This window comes from Leptopilina heterotoma, unplaced genomic scaffold (genome assembly GCF_015476425.1).
Source record: "Leptopilina heterotoma isolate Lh14 unplaced genomic scaffold, ASM1547642v1 Lhet_206, whole genome shotgun sequence".
Lineage (NCBI taxonomy): Eukaryota > Metazoa > Arthropoda > Insecta > Hymenoptera > Figitidae > Leptopilina > Leptopilina heterotoma.
This window is the reverse complement of record NW_025110922.1, coordinates 2367023-2392908: the sequence shown is the minus strand read 5'-3', so window position 1 is coordinate 2392908 and position 25886 is coordinate 2367023. Positions and strand designations below refer to the sequence as shown.

Here is a 25886-nt window from a genome sequence, read left to right as displayed (position 1 = left end):
GAATACTTAAGAAATGCTGATAACAGAGTTGAACTCCCCATATTTAACTCCGACCAATTTGACTCCAAAATAGTACAAAAGAATGCAAAAAATCCCAATTGGAAGTGAATACATCTCCATTTTCACCCACAATACAAGAAAAGATAGTAGACACAAGAAAAATAGAACAACAACAACAATAACAACAACAAAAATGATGAAAATCAACTCCATCCTCAAAATTATCTTTTGTATTCTCAGGAACACTTTGCTGTAAATACAGCATGGAGTCGTTTAGGAGACAATTCTTCAGGGAGTATTCTCCTGCTTCATTGGGGAATTTCACGTGCACATACATATACCAATAAACAGGGTGGAAGTGTGAAATGTGTAAAGGTAAGTGCGCGCGGAGCTTGCTAGGATTTCAACGCGCCTTTTCGTTCCCTTAGGTTCAAAACTTGACTCTCTCACTATCGTCCCGACCAATCGTAATGCACCCTCGCAACACCGCTATTCGAAAGACAACGCCCCTCGGAATTTCCCATTGGCAGTTACCTCGCTCCCGCCAACTTTCATATTCTCTGGGTAGGGAATAGAGGGAGGTTCGAATCGAGCACCTCAGCACCGACAAACCGGTGCCACAAACCGTTTACGTACACTTCCAAATTAAGTTGTCCGAAGAGAACCTCGCCGTGTGTAATTCTCTTTTTTCTCTTCCTCTCAATAACAAAAAACCAAATTCATTTATTTGCAAATTTTTTTTTTTCAAATACAAAAAAAAAATAGTGTAATTAATTGGTTTTTTTTCATTGGTGATCAATTATTTTGTACGAAAAAATGTACTTTCGGGTGTGTTACGTGTGTAAATAAAATAGTGTTTTGAAAAATTCGGGACGAAAACTCGAGTGTTTTTTGGGGGAAAAATTTTTGAGTGGAGTGACATATAAGCAGACACATAACGATTTGTAGTCACTTTATTTTCTGAATGTTTTGCAATTGATAATAAATTTTATCATTTGCCAAAAGTGTGGTGATTATTTCCTCAAAGTTACAAGGAAATTTCTTTTTTTTTTTGAATTAGGCGAGACGCAAGTCTCAAACACGGCAGCACAATTGATCTTGATTTGCATCAACGGGCCGCCGGCCACTTTATGAGGTGGGTTCTTAATAATCAGCTCATTATATCTACTGAAAATTATTAATAACATTTACTTATTTTCTCAACAGCATTTTCATTGTTAATTTTTTTCCATTTGGACACTAATTTTTTGCCACAACTCCCGGAAAAGAGCGAATGAGGAAAAATTATTGTTCAATTGTTTCTTTTCGAATTTATAGTTAATTGCACTGAGAAAAAAGGAGTCAAGCTTTAACTCCCGATGAGTTTCCATAAAATTTCCGACTTAACGTTTTTTTTAGTATTTCTGAGTATTCTTGACTATTTTTGAGTATTTTTGAGTGTTCTTAAGTATTTTTGGAGTTTACTTAGAGTTGAAACAAAGGGAGTGAAATTTAGAGAATTAAAACTTTTTTTTCCTTGTATTAACTCTTTGACTAAATTTAACTGCGAAATAACTCCGAAGAAGTTGAAATTGCACTCTTTTTGCTCCACTCCTGTTCAACTCCCGTTTGGAGTAGATTTTTAACTCTAAAAACTGTAAATCTAATTCCGGATGCAATCCGGAGTTATTTTATTACATTCCGGAAGTTCAACAAGAAAGTAAGGACTTAATTTTTGGGTTGGATTTTACCCGACCTTATTTAGTCAACTCCAAGCGGAGTTAAAGCAAAAAAAAGTGTAATTTTCACTCCGCAAAATTGTATTTGTAGTTTCTACTCTTATATTACAACTCCAACTCCAAATTTGGAGTATAGAAAAATTGTATTGTAAAATAAATAAAAAAGTTTGTAAGAGAGTGAAAATTCAACTCCGATTGGAGTATTTTTGTGGAAAAAAACTCAAAGAGTTTTTTTGCAACTCCAGAATTTTTGTACATAATAAAAAAGTTGAATTATTGTAAATGAAGAAGAAGAGAAGTTGATAAAGGATTTTCAACTCCACTGGAATTTTAACTCCGGATGAAGTACTTTTTTTAAAGAAGAATATCAAGGAGTAAAATTTAAACTTTCGACTTATTTCACAGTCTAGAAAAGCAGAATTGTAAAGTTAAATTTTAGTTAAATTAGCAAACTTAGAAAAGTTAATAAAAAATTTGTAACTCCTTTGGAATTTTAACTCCGAGTGAATTAATTTTTTAAGAAGAATATAAATAAAGTAAAGTTTAACCGACTCTTGAATTATTTTTACTATAGAAAATTTGATTTGTAAAGAGAGAATAAAAGAAGTAGAAAATGGAGTAAAATTTATTTCAACTCCGCAATTTTAACTCCGGCGGATTTTACTTTTTCAGGAGGAAAATCAAGCAGAAAATTTTCAATCGAGTCACGGAGACTTTTACTCAATTCGAATGATTTACAATTAAACTGGAAATAAAATCAGAATCCACTTTTGGGAATCACAGTCTGGAGTTAAAATTTAACTCCTTCAACTCCTTTAACGCCATTTATTGAAAATTTCTTACAGAGAGTATTTTGTTTGCCAAATTCGATTCCATTGTTTAAAAATTGTATCGAATGACTTCGAGTATTAAATTCTGAAACTAAAATAGGAGTTCGATTCTAGGGAGTTAAAATTCTTCTTCTTTACTTTTAAATCCGCTTGGAGTTGATTGAGTGACGTCAAATACAATCTTAGATGAAAATTTAGTAAAATGTTAATTAAAATTAAGCAAAATTTTAATTATAATTAATTAAAATTTAAATTCAAAATTTAATTAATTTCTTTCTTCTCGAATTTGCGGAATAAAATAGAAATTCTTACTTCAAAAATCGATTTTTCACTTTAACGCTATTAGGACTTAATTACTCGACTTATTTACAGTTTAAATTGCTAATTGCGAAGGATTCAATAATTAATCAAGAATAACAAATAATTTTGGAAAAAACTTATTTTGGAAAAAAATAAGTTAAGAAAAAAATTAATATGAGATAAAACTAATTGGGGAAAAATTTTATTCAAGTAAAATAATTTATGTAAACTTTAATGTTAAAAAAGTAATTTAGAAAAAAATTAGTTTAGGAGAAAACTAACTTTGTTAATAATTAATTTAGAAAGAAACTAATTTAGGAAAAAAATAATATAGAAAAAATAATTTACGGAAAAAGTAATTTAGGAAAAAATTGATTAAGAAAAAAAATTAATTTGGAAAAAAATTATTTTTCAATGTTTCAATTATTAATTATTAAAATATAAAATTATTATTAAATAAAATTATTTTACAATGTTTCAATTATTAATCAATGTTTCCCTAAATTACATTTTTCCGTAAATTATTTTTTTCTATATTAATTTCTTCCTAAATTACATTTTAAATTAAAAAAAATAAATTAGAAAAAAATTAATTTACGGAAAAACTAATTAAGACAAAATTTTACTTCGGAAAAATTAAATTGTAGAAAAACCAGTTTAGGAAAAAGTTAATTTATTTAAAAACCATTTTAGGAAAAAATTAATTAAAAAAAAACATTAATTTTGGATTATTTTAACTACAATTTACTCGCAATTAAAAATATGACAAATATTCATTGAAATACCATATAATGAAAAATATTCCGACGGCTAAGAAATTTCTTCTATACAATTATAAACTCTGTCCTTAAGTAATTAATAGTTTCGGAATTAACTAATTATTATAATACAATCAATAAACAATAGTTCCCCTCGAAAGAGAGAGAAAGAGAGTGATAATAAAATTATTAAGTAACGAATGAATATTAAAAGTACCAATTAATAATGAAACGGTGTTAGGGACATAAATCCTCAATTTTTTCTTCTTCTCACAAATATGTGTACATAATTTCGTTAATTTTATTTTCCTCGTTATTATTTCCTTCAATAAATATAGGGGTTCAAGCAAAATTGAATTTCGCTCATAAGAAAGTCGTAAACACACGCGTGTCCTATGATTCCTGTAAGTTTATGAGCCCTTCATATCATAACTTTATTATCTATAGTCGAGTTTATTGTGAAGAGTATTGTTTGCCAACAACATAATTTCCCGGAAAAATTAAATTTCAATATTGTATTTCAGAATGAACTGCGCGATTGAAAGGGGGGCCAAAATCTCATTAACGATATAGAAACGTTAAATTAAATTGAGTTCAATTTCAGAGAATTGTTTCAATTAGGAAAGCAATTTTTTTTTTATTTTCATTATTGAATAGTTTATAATTAAATTAAACTTTAAATAAATTTTTAAATAAATTTTAATAGAAAATAGTATTGAACTTAATCAAAAATATTATCAAAATAAATCCAAAATTTAAATTTAAATCCAAATTTTTTTTGTCAAAAAAATTTGTTTCTATCATAAATCCCTTCTCATAAACTTTAAAAACAATTTTCGAAATTTTCAAAAATTATTTCCATTCTGATTTCTGAATATACTTTAAAAGCGAAGATAATTCTCGGTTTTCCATCTTTTGATACTTGGAAAAAAAATTTTTTCACTGTAACAAATGTCTTTTTTTGAAAAGACCTAGTGCGGGATTTCCAAAACGGATGACAATGTAATTTAGAAATACAACAGGAATAATAACAACAACAAAAAACCAGAGATATTTACAGTTACAGGTAAATTTCGTTTACAAAAATTTTTTTTTCGTGAAAAATTTTATTGTATTACCTGCAAAACCGTAATACCCGTGAGTTTTTTTTTTCCTTTTTTTTATTGCGGGACAGTAATTCCACCATTTCGAATTTCACAATTTTATTGTTGTCATCTCTTTTGACCTGTTTCTATATTCATTGTCTCCAAAAATTGACGCTGAATGGAGTGTTAAAAATATTTACAAAAGCAATATAATGCAAATTTTCCAATGGTCATTGAACAAAATTTCGTTTTTACAATGTACTGCGTAAAAGCGAACGAAACGGAATTTTGTATAAATATAGTATATAAGTAAATTTGGACAATTGAAAAAATTGTTCTTCAGCTAATATTTACAAAATATAATTAAATAAAAAAAAAATCGTTCGTTTATTTAATTTTATTTATTCGTTTAATTTTATTCTACTCATTTTATACTTTTTTTAATAATTTAATTCAATTAATTTTATTTAATTTTATTTTATTGATTATATTTTATCTATTCGATCTTTTCATATAGTTATTTATTCTATTTATTTCGTTTTATTAATATATTTTATTATACGTCTTAATTTATTTATTTATTTGATTTATTCATTTTATTCTATTTATAAGGTTTATTTATTTTATTTTCTTTATTCATTTTTTTCCCTTCTTTTAACTTTAGAGGTTTTAATTATTTTTTTATTTACTATTAGGAATCTTGCGATTATAAATAATTGTCATTTTCTCTGTTAATTTGTTTTAAACTATTTCGTTATGATGCAATTTAATATTATAATAATTTTTTTTTATTTATTTTTATTTACATCTATTTGGCAACTAACAAGTTGTTGCTTCACAAAAGAATTGTTAATTAAGTAAAATTTTGTTGTTAATTAAGTTAAATAACAATTTTTGTTATTTAACATTATTATTAACAACAAATAATTAATAATACCATTATTATTAACAACAAATAATTAACTTTCTTTGAAATATTAAGTCGATTTTCAATGAAAAATTAAATAACAATTTTTGTTATTTAACATTATTATTAACAACAAATAATTAACTTTTTTTGTAATATTAAGTTGATTTTCAATGAAAAAGAATAATATTTCAATAAGCAATAATAATGTTCATCAATAATCAATTGTTATTATCAACAATAATAAAATTTCAATAATTAATTTATTATTTATAAAGTACTTTATTGTTCATTTGCTTAACAAATGTTTATTAGCTAATAATTTCTTATTGATTAGTTATTTAAAATTATTTTATTGTTTATATTATTATTGTTTATATTATTTTTATTATTATTATTTTTATTTTTATTATACTATTTTAATTAATTAACTAACTTATTCAAGTACCTAATTTTTGTATTATTATTACTATTATTATTATTATTATTTATACTTAAAGTATTTTTTTCAACTTTTTTCTATTTAAAAAATTAATTATTAATATTAATAAAAATAATCATTGACTCGGAGTGATCGTTCACTTAAATATTTTTTTAATTATTTTATTAATTAATTAAATTCATTGAAATTAATGATCGGAAAAAACAATCATTAGAAATACTTATTTATTTTGTATACTATTTTCCGTTTACTTATATTTTATTTACTTATTTATACATCGGTTATTGATTTAATTGTTATTCACTTATTTGTTTAATATTTATTTATTACACAATTTTTACTATCGGACTTAAAAGTGTTTCGAACATATATTATTACATTCTGATATTAACAATAAAACCCATTAAAGTGGCAAACAAATAAGTAATAAATTATCATTTTCTTATTTATTCAATATATAACATTTTTTATTTATTACTGTTTTTATTTTTTATCCTTATTTATTTTTTGTAATTATTCTTTATTTACTGACTTCTGCAATTCTTTTTACGTTATTTATTATTTTAATTCACCTTTTAATTTGCAAATACATTTATTTTATTATTCACCTTCTTTTGTCTTCGTTTTTTATTTATTTGTTGTGCATTTTTTTGTTTCTATTTTTTTTACAAATAAGGGATTTTCTTGTTGTTGTTATATTTCTTTTTATTTATTGTTTATAAGTACTTTTCTCAATTTATTTATTTATTGTGAATTTTTTGTGGTAGGGGAGAGTCTCCAGTTGTGAGACACCTCCAGTTGTGAGACAGTCAATTTTTTTTAACATGCAATATTAAAAAGACGATTGGTTTATATAAAAACATTTCTTTTTATATGAGCCAACTTTTTCGTGTACGCCGAAGCGGATATATAAACTGTTTTTGTTAAATACCAACACTGTGTGTGATAATCGACTAAAAAGCGTTTTTTCAATAAATGTAAAGTACTTTTTTCCAAGTTAATTAATTGGAAAAGGTAAATGTAATGCATTTTCTTTTAGTGTTTTCCTTATATTTTGTGATGCAATATTGCATTGTTCCAATCTACGGTTGAAAATAATTTAATTTTCCTTTTTCAAAATAGCGCCAATTTCTGGGTGTGAGACACAGCATATCACCAGTTGTGAGACGGTGTCAACACCCATCTGGGCAGCATAAAAAATACGACTTTGCAGGCATACTATTTAAATGTTGTTTTCATTTCTTTTTCTAGTATTTTTGAGCATGTCAAGTGGAAAAAAGTCAATTGATTCAGAAGAAATCAATTTTAATGCTCTTGTTGAAGCTATTAAATGATGTTTATTTGATAGACATATTTTGGCGAATAAATATTATTATTTAGTATATAATAATATATATTATTAATATATTTAATTATTTCTACTAGACATAACGTTTTATGCCAAACTTATTAAATTTTAGCGCTTTTTAATGAGTGTCTCACAACTGGAGACATTTTTTTTTTTTGAAAAAAGCGATGTGCTCGGAAAATGTATCGTAAAATTTTCTGAGTTCATCGAAACACTACACTTTCTTTTAATAAAAGTTGCGTATTTCTGTTACCTTTCGAACGGTGTATTTTATTTACAATTTTGTTTACCCGTTTACAATTTACGGGTCAAAAATGAAACCCGTCTCACAACTGGAGACTCTCCCCTAATTAAATTATTTATTATGATTTTTTTTGTTCTTATTAAAAAATTTTTTATTTTCTTTTCTTATTTATTTAGTGTAAACTTTTTTGCTGGCATTTAGTTATTTGTTTGAATTTTCTTTATATTTACTAGGTATTTATTCAGAACTTTTTTTTGTTTTTAATTATTTTCTTTATTTTAATTCTTTTTCTTCTTATTAATTGTGATTTTTCTCTTTCTTATTTATTTAGTGTGTATTTTTTGTTTTCTAGTTATTTAATATTTATTTATTTTTTTTTGCTTTTAATTATTTTTTATTGGGAACATTTTTTGTTCTTATTAATTAGTTTTTATTCTATTTTTATCTTACTATTTATTTAGTTTAAACTTTTTTTATGGCATTTAGTTATTTATTAGTTATTTTTCGTTGAACTTTATATTTATTATTTATTCAGAACTTTTTTTGTTTTTAATTTTTTTTATTCTAATTCTTTTTCTTTTTATTAATTGTAAATTTTTTTCACTCAGTTATTTATTGTTAATTTTTTTGCTTTTATTTATTATTTATTAGAAACTTTATTGTTTTTTTAAAATTTTTTTTATTCAAATTTTTATTCTTCTCATTTTTTATTGTGATTTTTTTCTTCTTATTTAATGTAATTTTCTTTGTTGCAATTTATCACTTATTGACAAATTATTAATTATGAAATTTTTTTTATGGTTCCTTGAACATTTTTTGTTTTTATTTATTATAAATTTTTTGTTTTTATTTATTTTGAATCTTTCTGTTTTTAAATATTATATGAACTTTTTTTATTTTATTTTTTATGAACTTTTTTTTGTTTTTGTCATTTATTTATCATGAATTATATTATTTTTTCTTCTGTAAGAGCATGAAAACCAAAATTTGGCACATTTTGGAATAAATCTACACAGAAAAAGTATACAGATAATTTTCCTTGGCAAATGAAATGTAATTATAAAATAATAATAATAATGAGGAGACGCATTTGAAAAGGACATGGGAGAGATGATAAAATGTGGATTGAAATGGAATGACACCAGTATGAGGATTACTTGAGGCGGGCCTAAACATTCAATTAGCACTTCCTAATCCCCCCTTTCGTTGTCAACAGCCATTACTTCCAGCATCTTCCACAGCAAAGTTGTTTCCTCTCTCACCACCCCTCACTTCGTTTTCTCCACTACTTCCATAAGGAAGAGAACGACGACCTCGTGTCCCCCCTTTTTAACCCACGTAAATATATATCTATTAATCCTCACTGAATGACACTCGAGGGTGGGGGGAGAGAGAAAGAGAGAGACAGAGAGAAGGCAACTGATTCTAACCCTACAAAATCGTAACTACCACCCCAAAAAAGAAGGGAGACAGACCTCCCTCGACCACTACAGGTTTTTTTCTTTTTTTCTTTTTTAATGAATGCTCAAGGAGATCCACGCGGTAATTGTGTTAGTTCGAGAGGCTTGGGTTTTGCGCCCTCAGCCTGGGGTGACATTTGGGGTAGAGAGAGAGAGAGAGAGAGAGTCGCTTCGGCCGCACGCCGAGATCGGTTAATGGCTTTGATATGAGAAAAGGATAAGATTAATTTGCTTATGAATCAAAGAGCAAACGAATAAGCAATTACCACGCTCGGCACGAGGATCTACGAGAGTTTTCTCTCTCTCTCTCTCTCTTCTCTCCTTTTTATTTTACTTTCGAATCCTTGCACATAACATGTTTCCTGCTCCTTTCAATTTTAATTATACAAGAAACTTTTCCCTTTTGAAAAATAAAATTTTCCCATACTTTTTTTTTTGTATATCTATTTTTTTCTTCAACGTGATTTATAGTTTTGGTCCATATTACAAGGCACACGGATTTTTCCCAAATCTCACGATTTTCAAGTAGGGCACGAAATAAAAAAAATTTTTACCTAAACGTTCCTTCCTTTCTTTCCGCTATATTCTCCTCTTGAAACTATTTCCTCTGTTCAATATTTCTCCTCTTTTTTTTGATGAAAAATTTTCCCTGAGTTGAAAATAACTTGAAAAAAAGAAGCAGGGTTGCTATAGAAAAATTTGATTTTCGTTTTCCCTGATTTTCCAGATTTCTGTCACCCTTAATAATATTATTCTAATTCACCCTATATAGAAAATATTGAAATAAAATTATTTAGAAGAAAATATTTCTAATTTTTTAAATGTTAATTTCTAAGTGCTGCATTTGTGAATATCTTCAATTTGTAAAATTATTCGAAATATCAATAAATTCTTTTTTTCTTATTAAAAAAATTTTCTCTGCAATTAAGATTTTCAAAAATTTTTGAATTGAAAACCCATTCAATATTATTTACCTATATAAAAATTAGAAACTCGATTTACTGACCTGTGTCAACCCTGAAAAAAATATAAATACATATCTATCATTTTATTGACAGTATCAAAGTAATATTAATTTTTATTAATATCACTATAATATTAATATTAATAATATGTTGATAAAATATTAATATTATGAAAGAATTGATAAAAAATACACATCTACAATTATATAGAGCGTATGAAATTCATATTAATACTATCAATATTAGCGTAATATTAATATGATAAAAATATTGATAAAATATTAATATCACGATAATATTCATAAAATCCTAATATTCTGAAAATATTGATAGATTATTAACAATATGAAAACATTGATAAACTATTACTATCATGAAAATATTGATAAATTATTACTATCATGAAAGTATTGATAGAATATTAATAAATTAATAAAATAGTGCCAATAATAATGAGATAAAAAAATAATAATACCGATTAAATGTATATAAATATGAAAATTGAGAATAATAATAGTTACCGATAGCAATAACGGTTTTACATTAATGATGATGATAATTATGATTCACTATTGTGTCTAAGAAACAGGAGTGTTTGGCTCGAGATAAACACAATAATGAAATTCATTGTTGACACATTGATGTCCCTAATGATTCACAGGTGTGTGCGACATCTGCATCAATAAATTCAACACCTTGCGCAGTAGCGACAAACGTGTCAATGAAACGTGTCACTGCAAGTGTACACATATATTCATTTAAAAAAAAAAGTGTATTCCTGTTTTACTTCAAGTCATATTTATCGCGACTCTAGTCACTGAGAAACAATCGAACAAATAAAATACTCGGAAAAAATACTCAAAAAAATATTCAGAAAAATAGTCAGAAATATAGTCAGAAAAATAGTCAGAAAAATAGTCAGAAAATACTCAGAAAAAACTCAGAAAAACTCAGAAAAAACTCAGAAAATACTGAAAATAATACTCTAAAAATAATAAAAAAAGTACTTGGAAAATACTTTAAAAAATACTCAGAAATTACTGCAAAGAATACTTAGAATATAATAAAAAATAGTCAAAACAATACTTTGAAAATGTTTCAAAAAATATTCGGATTGTACTAAAAAAAATAGTCAAATAAAATACTCCGAGAATACTGAATATAATACTCAGAAAATTCCAAAAAGAAATATTCCAAAAATACTCAAATAATTAGTCAAGTAAATACTACGAAAATACTCCAAAAAACAATTGGAATATGTTCCAAAAAATAGTCAAAAAAAAAAAAAAATGCTCAGAATATACTAAAAAAATATACTCCTAAAATACTAAAATAAATAAGTAAATAAATGTTCCAAAAATATTCAAAAAAAAGTACAGAGAATATACTCAATAAATAGTCAAAAATATACTCCGAAAATAGTCAAATAACTACTCGAATACTTCGAAAATACTCAATGAAATGCAAGAAAAAAATACTCAGAAAATACTGAATAGAATGCTCAGAAAAATAGTAAAAAAATACTCAAATAAATAATTAAATAAATGCTCCGAAAATTCTTCAAAAATACTCAAATAATTGGTTAAATAAATGCTATGAAAATATATAAAAAAAATACTTAAAAAATACCCAGGAAGTACTGAAAACAGTACTCAAAAAACACTCCAAAAAAATACTCAGGAAATACTCAAAAAAATTCTCCGAAAAATACTTTAAAAAAATTCTCTGAAAAATACTTAGAAAATACCCCAAAAAAATGCTTTGAAAAAATCAGAAAATAGTAAAAAAAAATACTCTGGAAAATACTTAAAAAGTACTCAAAAAAAATTTCGTAAATACTCAAAAAAATATTCAAATAAATTCTCAAGTAAATGCTGAGAAAATTATCCTACTAAATTATCAAAGAAATACTCAAAGGAATACTCAAAGAAATACTTACAGAAATACTCAAATAGATACCTCAAAAATACTCAAAATTCTTATCTCAGAAAAATAATTCTTTCTATAAAAAAAATGTGGAAAAAATGTTTTCCACATTTTTTTATAGAAAGAATTTTTTCCACATCCGTTTGGGAAAATTCTACAAAGAAGAAAAATTTTCTGCTTATTTTTCTTTTTGCCATGTATGCGATTTTGCATTGCCTCGTGGAGTGAAGGTTGACGCTAACAATAAATTAGCAATGACTTAAACGAACACTTTGCAAGTTTGTCTGGGTAGCATTATTAGTGGTCATGAAGTTCAAAGGGGTTAACACTTGACCATACTGACAATTCATCACATTTACCTTACTAATTTAAATACGCGCACAAAACGTCATTTTTTTATGGGCACAAAATTGTGAGGATTTTTTTTCTTCTTTTTCTTTTGCTGTTGAGGGGGGAAAAAAAATTCTGTCTTCATTTAGAAGTTCGGGAAAACTTTTTTTCCTCTGTCGAGTTCATTGTTGCAAAAAGAAAAGGTTTAACTTTATTGGGAAATTTTTATTTTTTACGTTATTACTCTTTTTTTTTAATTTATTCTTTTATTTTACCTGACTCTTTTTTTTACTTTACTTTTCTTTTCCTTCAGTCTTTCTTTTCTTACTCTTTCTTTTACTTTACTCTTTCTTTTCTTACTTTTTCTTTTCTTTTTTTATTTCTTACTTTTCCTATTCTTACGTTATTTCTTACTTTTCTTTACTTTTTAAATTAAATTTTTTCAAAAATTTCGATCGCTTTTTCGAAAAAAGTTTCAATTTCTAATGTTTTATTTACTACTATAATTAATTATTTTTATATTAATAATTATTCATGAAATAATGTCGCTACAATAGTTTCACAATTTTTTTTAAATCTTTATCCTATTGACTATTCTTTGCAAAAAATTTCTTAAAATAATTCCTATAAATTAATAACAGTTATAAAATTAATAATTATTTTCTAATAAATAATAATTTGGTTAACTGTATAGCAAATTGGTTGTTTCAAACAAATTTTCTTCTGAGTGTTTAAATTAGGTTAAGAGAATTATTAATTTATATTAGTCAATCAAATTATAAATGAATATACAATTATAAATTATAATAAATATATTTTTATAAATATATAAAATAATAATAGTAAATAATAAATTTGATTCTCTAGTTGAAATTAATAATTCTCGAGAAGAATATGTATAAATTTTCTTAGGTGAAAAAAATGAGAATGCTTTTCGAAAATAGTGAATTACATGCGCATTAAGACGAAGAAGGGGGATTTATTATTGCATAAGGGGTTATCGCATAATAATTTATTGTTCCACAATGATCGATTGTCACTAGAAACGAAAGGATCGAAATTTTCCTCGAGAGGACAAAGAACATGAACGCTCGGGTGCTTATTTCGTTTTCTGCGAATGACGTTTGAGACGTCGATTCGAGAGAGATCGCCCTGAGCTCTGTGCAAACACAATGAGACTGACATCGCTTTTTACTACTTGTCAATGTCGATGACTACTCGTAGTCCTTATTTATATACACACACCATACTCCCGTTACGTATAATCAGCATCTCAAGAAAATTTCCCACAAATTCTCCCTTTATTTATAGTTTCATATCCCATTCTCTTTAAATTCGAATATTGGCGAAAAATTTTCATTTTTTAATAAAATGGTTAATTTGATACTTAAAATGCATATTTTTCAAAAAATTTTTTCACTATTTGGTGTTATTTTTTACAATGAATGAAATTTTAGTTCATTAAATTTTTTTATAACTGTAAAACATGAAGATATCGATAACTCCGAGTCTTCGACTTGGAGTCATCGATTTCTTCATGTTTTACAATAATTAAAGATGACCAAGTAATAAAACCATTATTTTATATTATATAAGTATATTTTTACTATAACTTCTTAAAAATTATTTTCATTATTTTAATTCAATTATTATTTTCAAAAAATTTTATCTACGCAATTTTACTTTCTATCTATTATTTTTAATAATTTTCGAAAAAGTTCTTTGGCAATTTTTAAATCCATTTGTTTACAATATTCAATTTCACGAAATTTCAATTTATTCCTAAATTCTTTAATTAAATGCATATTAGAAAATAAAAACTTCAAATAATATGAAAGAAAATTCAATTAAACTTTTTCAAAAAAATTAATTGTATTAAAAATATAAATAATTGAAATCCTGCTATGAATTTTATTATTTATGAAAATAATTGAATAGTTTCTAGGAATTTTATTATAATTATCAAAAATAATTGAATTTTTGCGGAAAAGTTTATTAAAGTGTTTAAAAAGAATTGAATTTCTGTGAAAAATTTTATTGTTTTTGAAAGTAATTGAATTATTGCGAAGAAATTTATAAAAAAAATTTGTAAATAATTGAATTCCTGTAAAAATGTTTATTATTTATGAAAATAATTGAATGTTTGCGTAGAATTTTCGTCAAATTTTTTTTAATAATGGAATTCTTTTGGAAAACTTTATTGAAATAGTAGATATTGAAAATCATTGAATTTTAGAAAACTTTTGAAAATAATTGTAATTTTGACAAGAATTTGATTAAAATTTTGTAAAATAATTGAATATCAGAGAAGAATTTCATTATTTATAAATAGAATTGAAATTTTGAAGAGAATTTTTAAAAATTTTTGAACACAATTGAAATTAGTAACTATGTTACTAAGTTAGTTAGTAAGTTAGTAACTAACTTACTAAGTTACTATTCTCCCTGGAGAAGCTAAATTCGTTGAATTTTTACAATTCGTTGACTTTGGTGTTTTATTTAAAGTAAAATTTCATTCATAGTTAAAAATAACACCAAAATAGATTATTTTAATCCTTTCTGGTGTTAATTTAATCCTAGAGGGATTAAACTGTTGCAGATTATTGTAATCCATTCTGGTGTTATTTTAACACCTCACGTTTTACTGTTCAATTATTCGAATTAGCTGAATAATTATCTATTTACTCAAATTGATTTAATGATTTTTTTAATTTGAATTATTTATTCAAATTAGTTCAAAAAAGTAAATTTAGTCAATGGAGAAAATTTAGAAAAACCCTTAAAAAATAAAAAAATGTATTAAAAGAAAATATGATAAAAATTAAAAATTAAAAAAAGATAAAAAAAAATAAAACTTAATGAAATAAGAAATTTAATTTAATTTACCAATTGAAAACAGTAAAAAATGAAGAATTGAATGAAAAAAAAAATAAAAAAAATTTGCTTTTTCAGAGCCGGCGGCAATATGTGCGACGGTGCCTTCTCGGAGACACTTCGTGGCATGCAGGGAATGTCGGGGGCTTCACCCCCAGGAAGTGCGGGCGTGGGTCCAATGGGGGTTGGCCTAGGCAGCCCTTTGGGAGCGGCTAAGAAAATGCAGGTGGACCATATAAAAAGACCGATGAACGCTTTTATGGTTTGGTCGCGACTTCAACGTAGAAAGATCGCCCACGAGAATCCAAAGATGCACAACAGCGAGATTTCAAAGAGACTCGGTAAGTGAATACTCCTCTTCACAGTTTTTCTTTTAACAAAAAATTTCTTCTTACTTGACGAAAAGAAAAAACAAAATAACAGAAAGAGAAAGAAAAATGCAAAATGCTTCTTCATCTCTTCTCCTTTTGCGCAAACACAGGAATTTTTTCTTTACAATTGTCTCTTTTCTTTTGATGTTTTTCTTGAAAAATAAAAGAAAAAGGAAAATAAAAAACACTTGTTAAGTGCAAACGAATTCTTTTTTAATTAACGAGTCAAAAATATGAAAAATAAATAAGGAGAAATATATTTTTATGTAAACATTTAAACCTAGTTCATTAAATTAATTTTCAAATGTGAATTTTCTTCTTACTTTCTACAAAATAGAAATCTTTTTATCATAATTTATCAAGCAGCTATTTATTTTAATTCAATTTTTGCGAAAATAAAATAGAAATAAAGAGGCAAAATGTTTCTCTCTAAAGAAGCAGGAAACGAAGAATATTCTTGTTTTCTAATTTCTTGTCAAGATTTCATGTTAGCTTGTAGTTGCTTTTTAGCATATAAAGAGAAGGAAAGCCTCTCTTTTTTATTTATTTTTTATTTTTTTGGAGGGGGAAAAAGCGGGAATTCAATTTGGTTATTGGTTGGTTCCGTATACCATATAGTGAATACGGAAAACTTTCAGCAACTCTCGACAAGCTAAAATAGAACTTTTCCCAAGTACAAGAGCTTTTTCAAATAGCTACTTCTTTTCTCATTTTTCAAAGAGAAAAAAAACATGGAAATAAACCCATTTTTCCCATTTCTCAATAAAATATTTTTCAACAAGAATTTAAAAATCTTTTCGACAAATTTCATTTTTAGAAATTCGGTTTGAAAATTTCGACACTAGTCTTAAAGTGATTTGACGGAATCGCAGTTTTTATCTCTTTTTTACCAAATTTTTATATTTATTGTCATTTTACAGAATTTTGGCCTCTTTTCTCCTTTTTTATCTCCTTAAATTAATAAAATTCTCTAAAATACATAAAAACATGTATATTTTTTCCATTTCTTCCAGATTTAAAAAAAACTCACAAAAATTGGAATTATTTTGTATAAAGTAAAGAATTTAGTTACGTTGAAGACAGAAATTTTCTACCTTCTGCAAACTTTGGAAAAACTTTTGTTGTTTGAAAATTAAAAATATTTTTAATTATTTTCTTAGTTTTATTTTCAAAATTCTATTTTTAAAGTAAATTTTACTAAGCTGAAAGTAAATTTTACTAATTTTTAGTTTTTTTTACTGAAATTTACTTCGAATATAATATAAAATTTACTCTAGAATTAACAATTTTTTCTAACAATCTTTAATAGAAATTTCATACTTAATTTTTGAATAAAAAAATTTATAAATTGTAGTACAATTTGTTATTAAAAATTATTATTTTGATTTTAGTAAATTTTACCACTCTTTAAGTAAATTTTAAAGTAAATTTAAAGTAATTAATTTTTAAATTAAATTTATCCTATTTTTATACTAAAGAAATTTTTATCTGGAATAATAAAAATTATTCTATAAATAAAAATTTTTAATACTGAATTTTACTATTTCTGGAGAGAATTTTACTACGTCCAAAGTAAATTTTATTAATTTTTAGTGAAATTTACTTTGAATATTATAAAATTTACTCTCGAGATACAACGATTTTTAATAGCGCACACTTTACTATTTCCATATATTTTATTATTGTATAAAAATTTCAAAAAATTTGCTTTCAACTTTCAATTTGTTACTTACAATTAATATTTTTAAAGTAAATTTAACTTTTTCTGAAGTAAATTTTTCGAATTTTTACCCTAAAGAAGTTTTCTTTGAAAATTGAAAATTATTCTGAAATTGAAAATTTTTTACAGTATATTTTTCCTATTTTTGGGAGAAATATTTTACCATATCTAAAGTAAATATTAACAATTTTTTCTGAAATTTACTTTGGATTACACTGAAAGTAAGGATTTTCAATAGAAAACTTTTACTATTTCTATATATTATTTTTGTACAGAAAAATTTTTCTAAAAATTGTTTTCAAGTACAATTCAAAGTACAATTTTAATTAAAAAATATTATTGTTTGAGTAAATTTTTCTTCTGTTGTATAGTAAATTTTTCTAGCCTTTCTGCAAAAGAAATTTTCTTTTTAAATCAATAAAAATTATATCTGTAAATAAAAATTTTTAATATCGCAAATTTTAATATTTTTTAAGAAGATTTTTCATGTCCAAAGTAAAATTTACTAATTTTTACTCAAATTTATTTCGGATACAATAAAGTTTATGGAATTCTAAAAAAATAGCTATTCTAACAAATAATAAATAACAAACAAACCATTTTAACAAAAATAACAATTCTAACAAAAATTTTGATTTAAAAATTAAAATAAATGAAGACAAATGAAAAAAGATAAAATATCAACAATTGATAGAAAAAATTAAAGAAAAAGCCTGATTTAAAATAGTTGCAAGTCAAAAATAAAAAATCAACTGTAAGTAAATAAAATAAGTTATAAAATAAAATAGTACGAAAATTTTTTACTTTATTTGAAAACTCACCATTTTCTAAACTAAATCTCTTTATTAAAAATCAAAATCCCATTTTTAATTTAATAGTACTTGAAAAAATCATTGTATTTCCTAAATTTTGTCAATTCTGACCCCTTTCTATGTAATAAATTCAAAAAAACATCGAAAAACTCCCCCGCGACTTCTCATTTTATACTCCTCGAATAAAGTGATTCATTTTACAAGACACACGCGATGAACTGGCTGTTTTTCATCCCTTAGTTCTCTTCTTTCATCGATCGTAATATCCCCCCCCCCCCTCCTTCCTCCACCTCTTTCCGGGAATAATCCTTTTTGTCTCTCGTCCCCGAAATACCCCTGTGCATTGTTGCACCGCGTATATAAAAAAAAGAAGGAAAAAAAAAAGAAAAAGTAAAAAAACAAATGGAAAAATAGAAGAACATTGGGGTGGATGGATGTTGGAACGTGTGTGTAAAGCAGTGTGTGACATAAAAAACTAGAAACCGAAGAGACGAAAAGAAAAGGGTAGAAAAATGGAGGGAGTTTTGGAGGAGAAGAAGAGGCTTTACCCAAGAAGAAGCGAGCTTTCATCCTAATGAAGTATTTTTGCCGCTTACCGAAGTCTCCTTCTCGTGTTTCCCAGAGCTTTTTTTTCTCAAACCTAAAGAAAACGACTTTTGCTCGTTGCGTATTAAAACACTTTTTTTTCTCTGTCTCTCTTTTTTCTTTTTTGAAAGTTTTATCATTTTTAAAATACTTGACCGTTGTATTTGAATTTTTAATAGTCAAGTAATCGATTATTTTAATCAAATAAATTTTTTTCTCAGCGTAACAATCTAAGTTTTAACATCTCTTTTCTTTTATTTTACATCTTTTTTTTATTCTCTGCTTTTCCGACTAATTTCATTCGTCCTTTATCTCTTCTTCTTTATTCTCTTCTTTCCATCTATGCGTATTCAAATTGGATATATTAAATGGAGAATTTTCTCTTATACATTTTTGAATTCCTGTTTTTATGTACATATATACATATTGTGTAAAAGAGGAGAAAAAAAAGAAATGCAGAATATTCACATTTGAGCGCGCGCGGGGAATATATATATATAAATAGGGAAAAATTTGATGGCCGTCGCTCTTGAGGCGCGCGCGAAATAAATCGCGTAGCACACACTCATGACACTAAGATTCTTTAGAATCGCAGAAACAAAAACCAAAGTGACAATGGCTCAACACAAAACCTTTTTGCATATAGTGAAATCTCCCGTCCATTTTCTCTTTACACTTTTATCCATTCTCCCGCGTGCGCGCACGTTATATTATTCGAAATTAAAAATGATCGCTCCCTGGACGAGAGAGAATCACATTCATATGTTCAAAATTAATGTTTTAATCATAAAGAAAGAGGAAAAAAATTATATAAAACTGAGACTATCGTTAATATTAATTATTATATTATTGTTATAAATTATTATTATAAAATATTATTACAAATTATTATTACAATTATTCTTATACTATTATTTTTTTATTATTAATTATTTACTATCTAAATTCGATTGAGTGAAAAGTCGTTCACTAATTTTAATTACTAGTAATTTTCACTAATTTCCAGTGAAATTTTACCATTTAATTTATTAGTTCTACAGGGTTGACACAAAAATTAAATTTTGTTTTTCTCTGATTTCCAGAAAAAAATTTGATTTTTTCCTTGTCCCTGGAGATTATTCTGATTCACTCCAAAAATTATTAGATTTTCAAAAAAATGTTGTATTACATTTATTTACGAATTTCTTTAATTGTAAAATTATTCATAAACATCAATGATTTCTTTTTTAAATAATTATTTAATCATAACCTATTATTTTTCTAAAGGAATTAAGATTTTTAAATTCAAACCTTTTGAAATTCAATAACTTTTGTGAATAATATTATAAACATGAAGGAATCGACTCGGAGTGATCAATTCCTTCATATTTTATAACAAATTTAAGATGACAGGGTGATAAAATCATTATTTTATATCATCAGAATACTGTAACTATAAATTCAAATTTTCAAAGATTTTAATTTGAACCCTTTTCAAAATTCAATTATTTCTAAAAATTCACGCTCTAATGCTTTGAATATTCATTTATAATTTAAAATTTTAAGTGAAATTCATTTTTTAATCAATTTTTATTAGTAAATTATTCGAGAATTTAAATATTTAAATACAAAAATAAATAATTGAATATTTCTTAAAATTGATTTCTTATAAAGAATTTTATTCAAATTTTTTTAGATAATTGAATTCTTGTAACGAATTTTATTCAAATTTTTTTTGAAGAATTGAATTCCTGTGAAGAATTTTATTTGTAAAAATAATTGAATTCCGGAGAAAAATATTATTATTTATGAAAATAATTAATTTCTTGTGAAGAATTTTATTCAAATTTTTTTAAATAATTGAATTCTAGAAACAAACTTTATTATTTATGAAAATAATTGATTTCTTGTGAAGAATTTTATTCAAATTTTTGTAAATAATTGAATTCCCATTAAAAAATGTATTATTTGTGAAAATAATTGAATTCTTAAGAAGAATTGTATTGAAAATAATTGAATTATATAGGAATATTTTATTAAAATTGCAATTTCATTAACTAAATCTTTTGTAAAAAATTTTTTCAACATTTTTTTAAATAATAGAATTTTTAAAAGAAGTTTATCTAAATTTTTCGAAATAATTCAACTTTTCAGAACTATTTTTTTTTTAATTTTCTCAATATATTTGAATTTCTTCGAGAAACTTCATTAAAAAATTAAAAATAATTGAATTGGTGCGAAGAAATTTATAAAAAATTGATAAGTAATTGAATTCCTGTGAAATTTCCATTAATATTTTGTTTAAATAATTGAATTCGTTTGGAAAATTTTATTAAAATAGTAAATATTATAAATAATTGAAATGCGGAAAATTTTTTAAAATAATTGAAATTTCGCCAAGAATTTTATTAAATTTTTTGAAAATAATTGAATTTCGGAGAAGAATTTTTATTATTTATAAAGATAATTGAAATTTTAATGAAAATTTATTTATTTTATGATAGTTGTTCAAGAATTAAGTTATTTAAAACTAAGTTATTGTCAGAAAAAATTGAAGGGTTTGTATTTGAATTCTTTGCAATTTCATAGTTTATAAGTAAAACGAAAAAGACACAAAAATTCAAAATTTTCTTATAAATTTAAAAAATTAAATTTTTTCCAGTACTTTTAATGAAAATTCCTGACTTTTCCCTGATTTCCCTGACCAATTCTAATTTTTCTGACTTTTCCCTAACTTTTCTGACTTGTGGCAACCCTGTTTAAGTATTTTTTACTCAACTTTTAATGAAAAATTGAAATTTTTTTTTAAAATATATTAGAAATTTTTTATTTATTTAAATAAGTAGATCACTTTTCACTAATTTAGATTAAGACAGTAAATTTTAATAACTCACAGTTTTCTTGAAAATATCAAACTGATTCTAAAGTAGATAAATAAAATTTTTCCCAAAAATTTGAATCAATTTTTTATTTGATCGACATTTTTAGTATCAATTCGTCGCAATTTAATACTTCTAAGTTAAGAGTGTGCTTTCATACAGAAACTATTATTAAAGAGAATAATTATAACCAAAAAATGAAAAGAAGCAAAAAATAGGGATGGAACTGTGTTTTTTCGAAATTGACGAACGAAAGTATAACTCCTGCCTATTTAAAAAATAGAAAATATAATATCCCGATGAAAATGAAATTTTATATTCAAATAACGCGCGCTCGGTATTGATTGACTCTTTCCAATTTTCCTTGTGTGTTATCTTTTTTGTGATAAAAAGCACAGTGTCGGCTGCCATAGCTATTCGATGATCCCGCCTCTGATTTTCCCTCGACCCCGAACGTCACGGCCTCTGCTACCATCCATTAATTAACAGGCTTTGTACTTTTAAACGATGTTAAATAAACGGCATTGTCTGATGGCGAAAAGTCTGAAAAGCAGCAGCCATTATGCTGGAAAGCTCGGTTGGTCCCGGAAAGCTCGTGGGGGCTGCGAAAGGGGAGGAGAGAAAATTAGAGGACGGGGGTGCTCTCTCTCTCTTCCTCTCTTCCTCTTTTCCTCACTTTCTCTCTCTCTCTTTCTCTCTATCTTTTTCTCTCCTTTTCTCTCTCTCTCTCTCTCTCTATTTCTCTCTTTTTCTCTCTCGATGTCTGTCTTTTTGTAAGAGAGTGAGAAAAAGAGAGAGAGACTAAGAAAAAGAGAGTGAGAGAGAAAGAGAGAGTGAGAAAATGAGAGTGAGAGAGAAGGAGAGAGTGAGAGAAGGAGTAATAGAAGAGTCAGTAGTATTGCTTGAGAACATACCGACTAATACCGTCGAAAGCCAACAGGAACCATTGTTCTAAACAAATACGATTCTACAACCCTTCATACCATCGAAAACTCTCTTTTGGCTCTCTCCCTTAACACCCTCCTCTCTCTCTGTCATCAAGCCTGGTGCTGTGCACCTACATACGAAACCATGGCCAAAAACCTATTCAAACGACAGAAAACGTGTATCGATTCGATAAAGCCATAACGTAAATAGAAGTGCGCGTTTATACCACAATTTCTGCTTTCGAAAACATGTCAATTGTATATATTTAGCGAATATAATGTGACTTTTCTTGCACTTTATTCAGATACAAAGTGTAGGCAGGAACTACTATACCACTTTTTTTTAGTTCAAACTAGAAATAATTTAAATAAGCTCTAAATTTACTGCGGAGAAAAGTCTTTGGAAATCAAGGAAAATTTACTTTTTAGTATAATTTATACTGTTTACTAAGAATTTATCCGAAAAAAATTCATCTAAGTGAAAACAATTTCGACTTTTTGAATTCGATTTTTTACGTTTTTTTTTATTAAAAAATAGTCGTTTCTACAAATTTATAAATAAAATTTACTAGTTTAAAAGGAAATAAAAGTAAATAAATAAAAAAAATAAAGTAAATTTTTATTAGTGAATACTTATTGTAGACTTTGCACTCGATAACAGTGTGCAACAATTTTCGGTTTATTGTTTCTTTCCCAAATAAGTGTAGGCTTAAATTGAAATAGATGTATGCAATAATGAAACCCCAAAAGAATTTTGCAAACTTAGTTCATTTCATATTTTTATAAAATTTTAAAGTTCACGTTACAATTTGTGATATTTTTAAAAAATCTTGCACCTTTTGTGATATATAATTTTAAAAATAGATTGTTTAAAAAAATTGTTTTGAATATTTTTTGCTTGGAAAAATTGTTAAACAATTTAAATATGATTATATTTATTTACATTATGGTTATAAAAAAATTGTTAAAAAAATACAGAAAAATTCGATAAATTAGCTTTTATAATCACTTTTCCAATTAAGTACTATAATTACACCTTTTTTTTACACCTTTTTAATTAGAATTTATTTAATACTTATATTTTACTCATTACTTAATTCATATTTCTACTTAAATATAGCAAAAGATTGAAAATTTTTGAAAATTTCACAAAAATGAGCATAAGTTCAAAGGTTTATAAAAAATAAATTTGAGCTACATTTCAAAAACCCTTGGAGGGTTGAAATACTGTTTATTTGTACTATCATTTAGCACTAGAGCCAACCGGGAAAGAAAAATGTGTCGCACAGTGTAATTAATTTTTGAAAAAGTAGCAAAAAGTATAGCTTTCAAACTAAAAAAAAAGTAGTTAAAAAAAAGTAGCTATCGAAAAATTAAACTTGACGACCAAAAAAAAACTCGTTTTAGACACACTTCACAAAACTGACAAAAATTACATTCTATATTTTTTATTTTCCTCACTTTTTCCTAATTTTCATCAAAAATATTTACTTCTTTCCTATCCTGCTAATAAATTTAATTCCTGAAACGAATTTTATTATTCATGAAAGAATTTAAATATTTATAAAAATAATTTAATTCTTGCAAAGAATTTTATTAAAATTTCTGACAATAATTCAATGTCTGTGTGGTAATTTATTAAATTTTTTTCTAAATAATTGAATTTCTAAAAAGCATTTTATTATTTATGAAAATAATTTAATTATTGCGAACGATTTTATTAGAATTTTTTATAATAATTGAATTTCCAAGAAAAAATTTATTACTTTTCAAAATAATTGAATTCTTGTGATTAATATTGTTATTTATGAAAATAATTGAATTTTGTAAAGATTTATGAAAATGCTTCAAAATAATTGAATTTTCAGGAACAATTTTGTTATTTATCGACATAAATTGAACTCTTTCGAAGAGTTATTTATGTAAATAATTGAATTCATAGGAAAAATTTAATTAAAATCTAAAAGAATAATTGAATTATTTAAAAAAAAATTTAATTAAAATAATTGTATTTAAAATAACTGATTTCTTTTGAATAGTTTTTTAAAAATATTTCAAGATAATTGAATTCCAGTGAAAAATCCTAATATTTTCTTAAATAATAGAATTCTTGCAAAGAATTTTAAACTTTTTTTTAAATAATTGATTTTTTTGAGGAATTGAAATTAAATTTTCAAGAATAATTACATTTTTTGAGCAATTCCTATAAAATTATATTAAAAATAATTGAAATTCTGCGGTGAATTTTTTTATTTATAAAAATAATTGAATAGTTGCAAACATTTTTATTAAAATTTTAAAAAATAATTAAATTCCTTAGAAGAATTTTATTATTTATGAAAATAATTGAATTATGTATTGCGAAAAATTTTATTAAAATGTTTAAAAATAATTAAATTTCTGTGCAAAATTTTGTTATTTTTGAAAATAATTGAATTCTTCATAAAAATTTTATAAACATTCTTTTAAATAATTAATTTTTTCATAATAAATGTTATGAAAATTTTATTTTAAATAATTTAATTCTTGTGGAAAACTGCATTTGTGAAAATAATTGAATTTTTCACTTAATTAATTTAAAATAGAATTGAAAATAATTGAAATTTTTGCTGAGTTTTATTATTTATGAAAATAATTGAATTTTTGTTTAGAATTTTATCAAACATTTTTTTTTAAAAATTGAATTTTCATGAAAAATGTTATTATTAGTGAATTCCTGTGAAAATTTTATTATTTATGAAAATAATTGAACTTTGGATGAATTTTATCAATTTTTTTTAAATACCTACCTAATTGAATTCTTTTGCAAAATTTCATGAAAATACTAGATAATGATAATAATTGAATTTTGAATATTTTTTGGAAAATAATTGAATCGTTTGAAAGAATTTGTTTATAATTTTTGAGAATAGTTTTTTTTTATTTCTAGTATTAGCGAATTTAAAATAGTGGAAATTCTCAAAAGAAAAATTGAAATAGTAGCTTTTAGTGGCTGAAATCTAAAAAAAGTACCCAAATAGTAACATAACGTAAAAAAAGTAATAAATAGTAGGCTTAAGTAGATGAGTGCAAAGCCTGTTATTGAATAAATAAATAAATTCAATGACTTAAGCTGTTAAAAATTTGATAACAAGACTTTTTTTTATCTATAGAGGAAACGCTGTCTCAAGTAAAAATTGTGTTTATCTATTACTTAAAATTAATCTAGTTCGAAAAAAATAATTAAAAAGAACATAAATTAAAAATAGAAATATAATGAAAAAGTAGAAATAAATTCAAATGAAAAGTACAAATAAAAAAATGTGTTCCGCACTTAGAAAATTCAAGAATTTAGAAAATAAAAGAAAAAAATAAATATTTATTTGAAAATTATTTTAAAAAAATAATATAAAAAAATTTGTATATTATTTAAATTAAATAAAACATT

The 25886-nt window shown here is 24.6% G+C and overlaps 1 protein-coding gene across 1 annotated transcript in view; it reads left to right on the top strand.

The window, feature by feature from the left end:
- Positions 1 to 597: 597 nt before the first annotated feature.
- The window catches only part of LOC122501265 (transcription factor Sox-19b-like), a 51182-nt gene continuing 25893 nt past the window's right edge, over positions 598 to 25886 (top strand). Inside the window, exons 1-2 of the mRNA XM_043610599.1 lie at positions 598 to 1135; positions 15266 to 15528. Coding sequence (XP_043466534.1) covers positions 1131 to 1135; positions 15266 to 15528 — 268 coding nt within the window. The 5' untranslated portion in view covers positions 598 to 1130. The remainder of the gene's footprint in view (positions 1136 to 15265; positions 15529 to 25886) is intronic.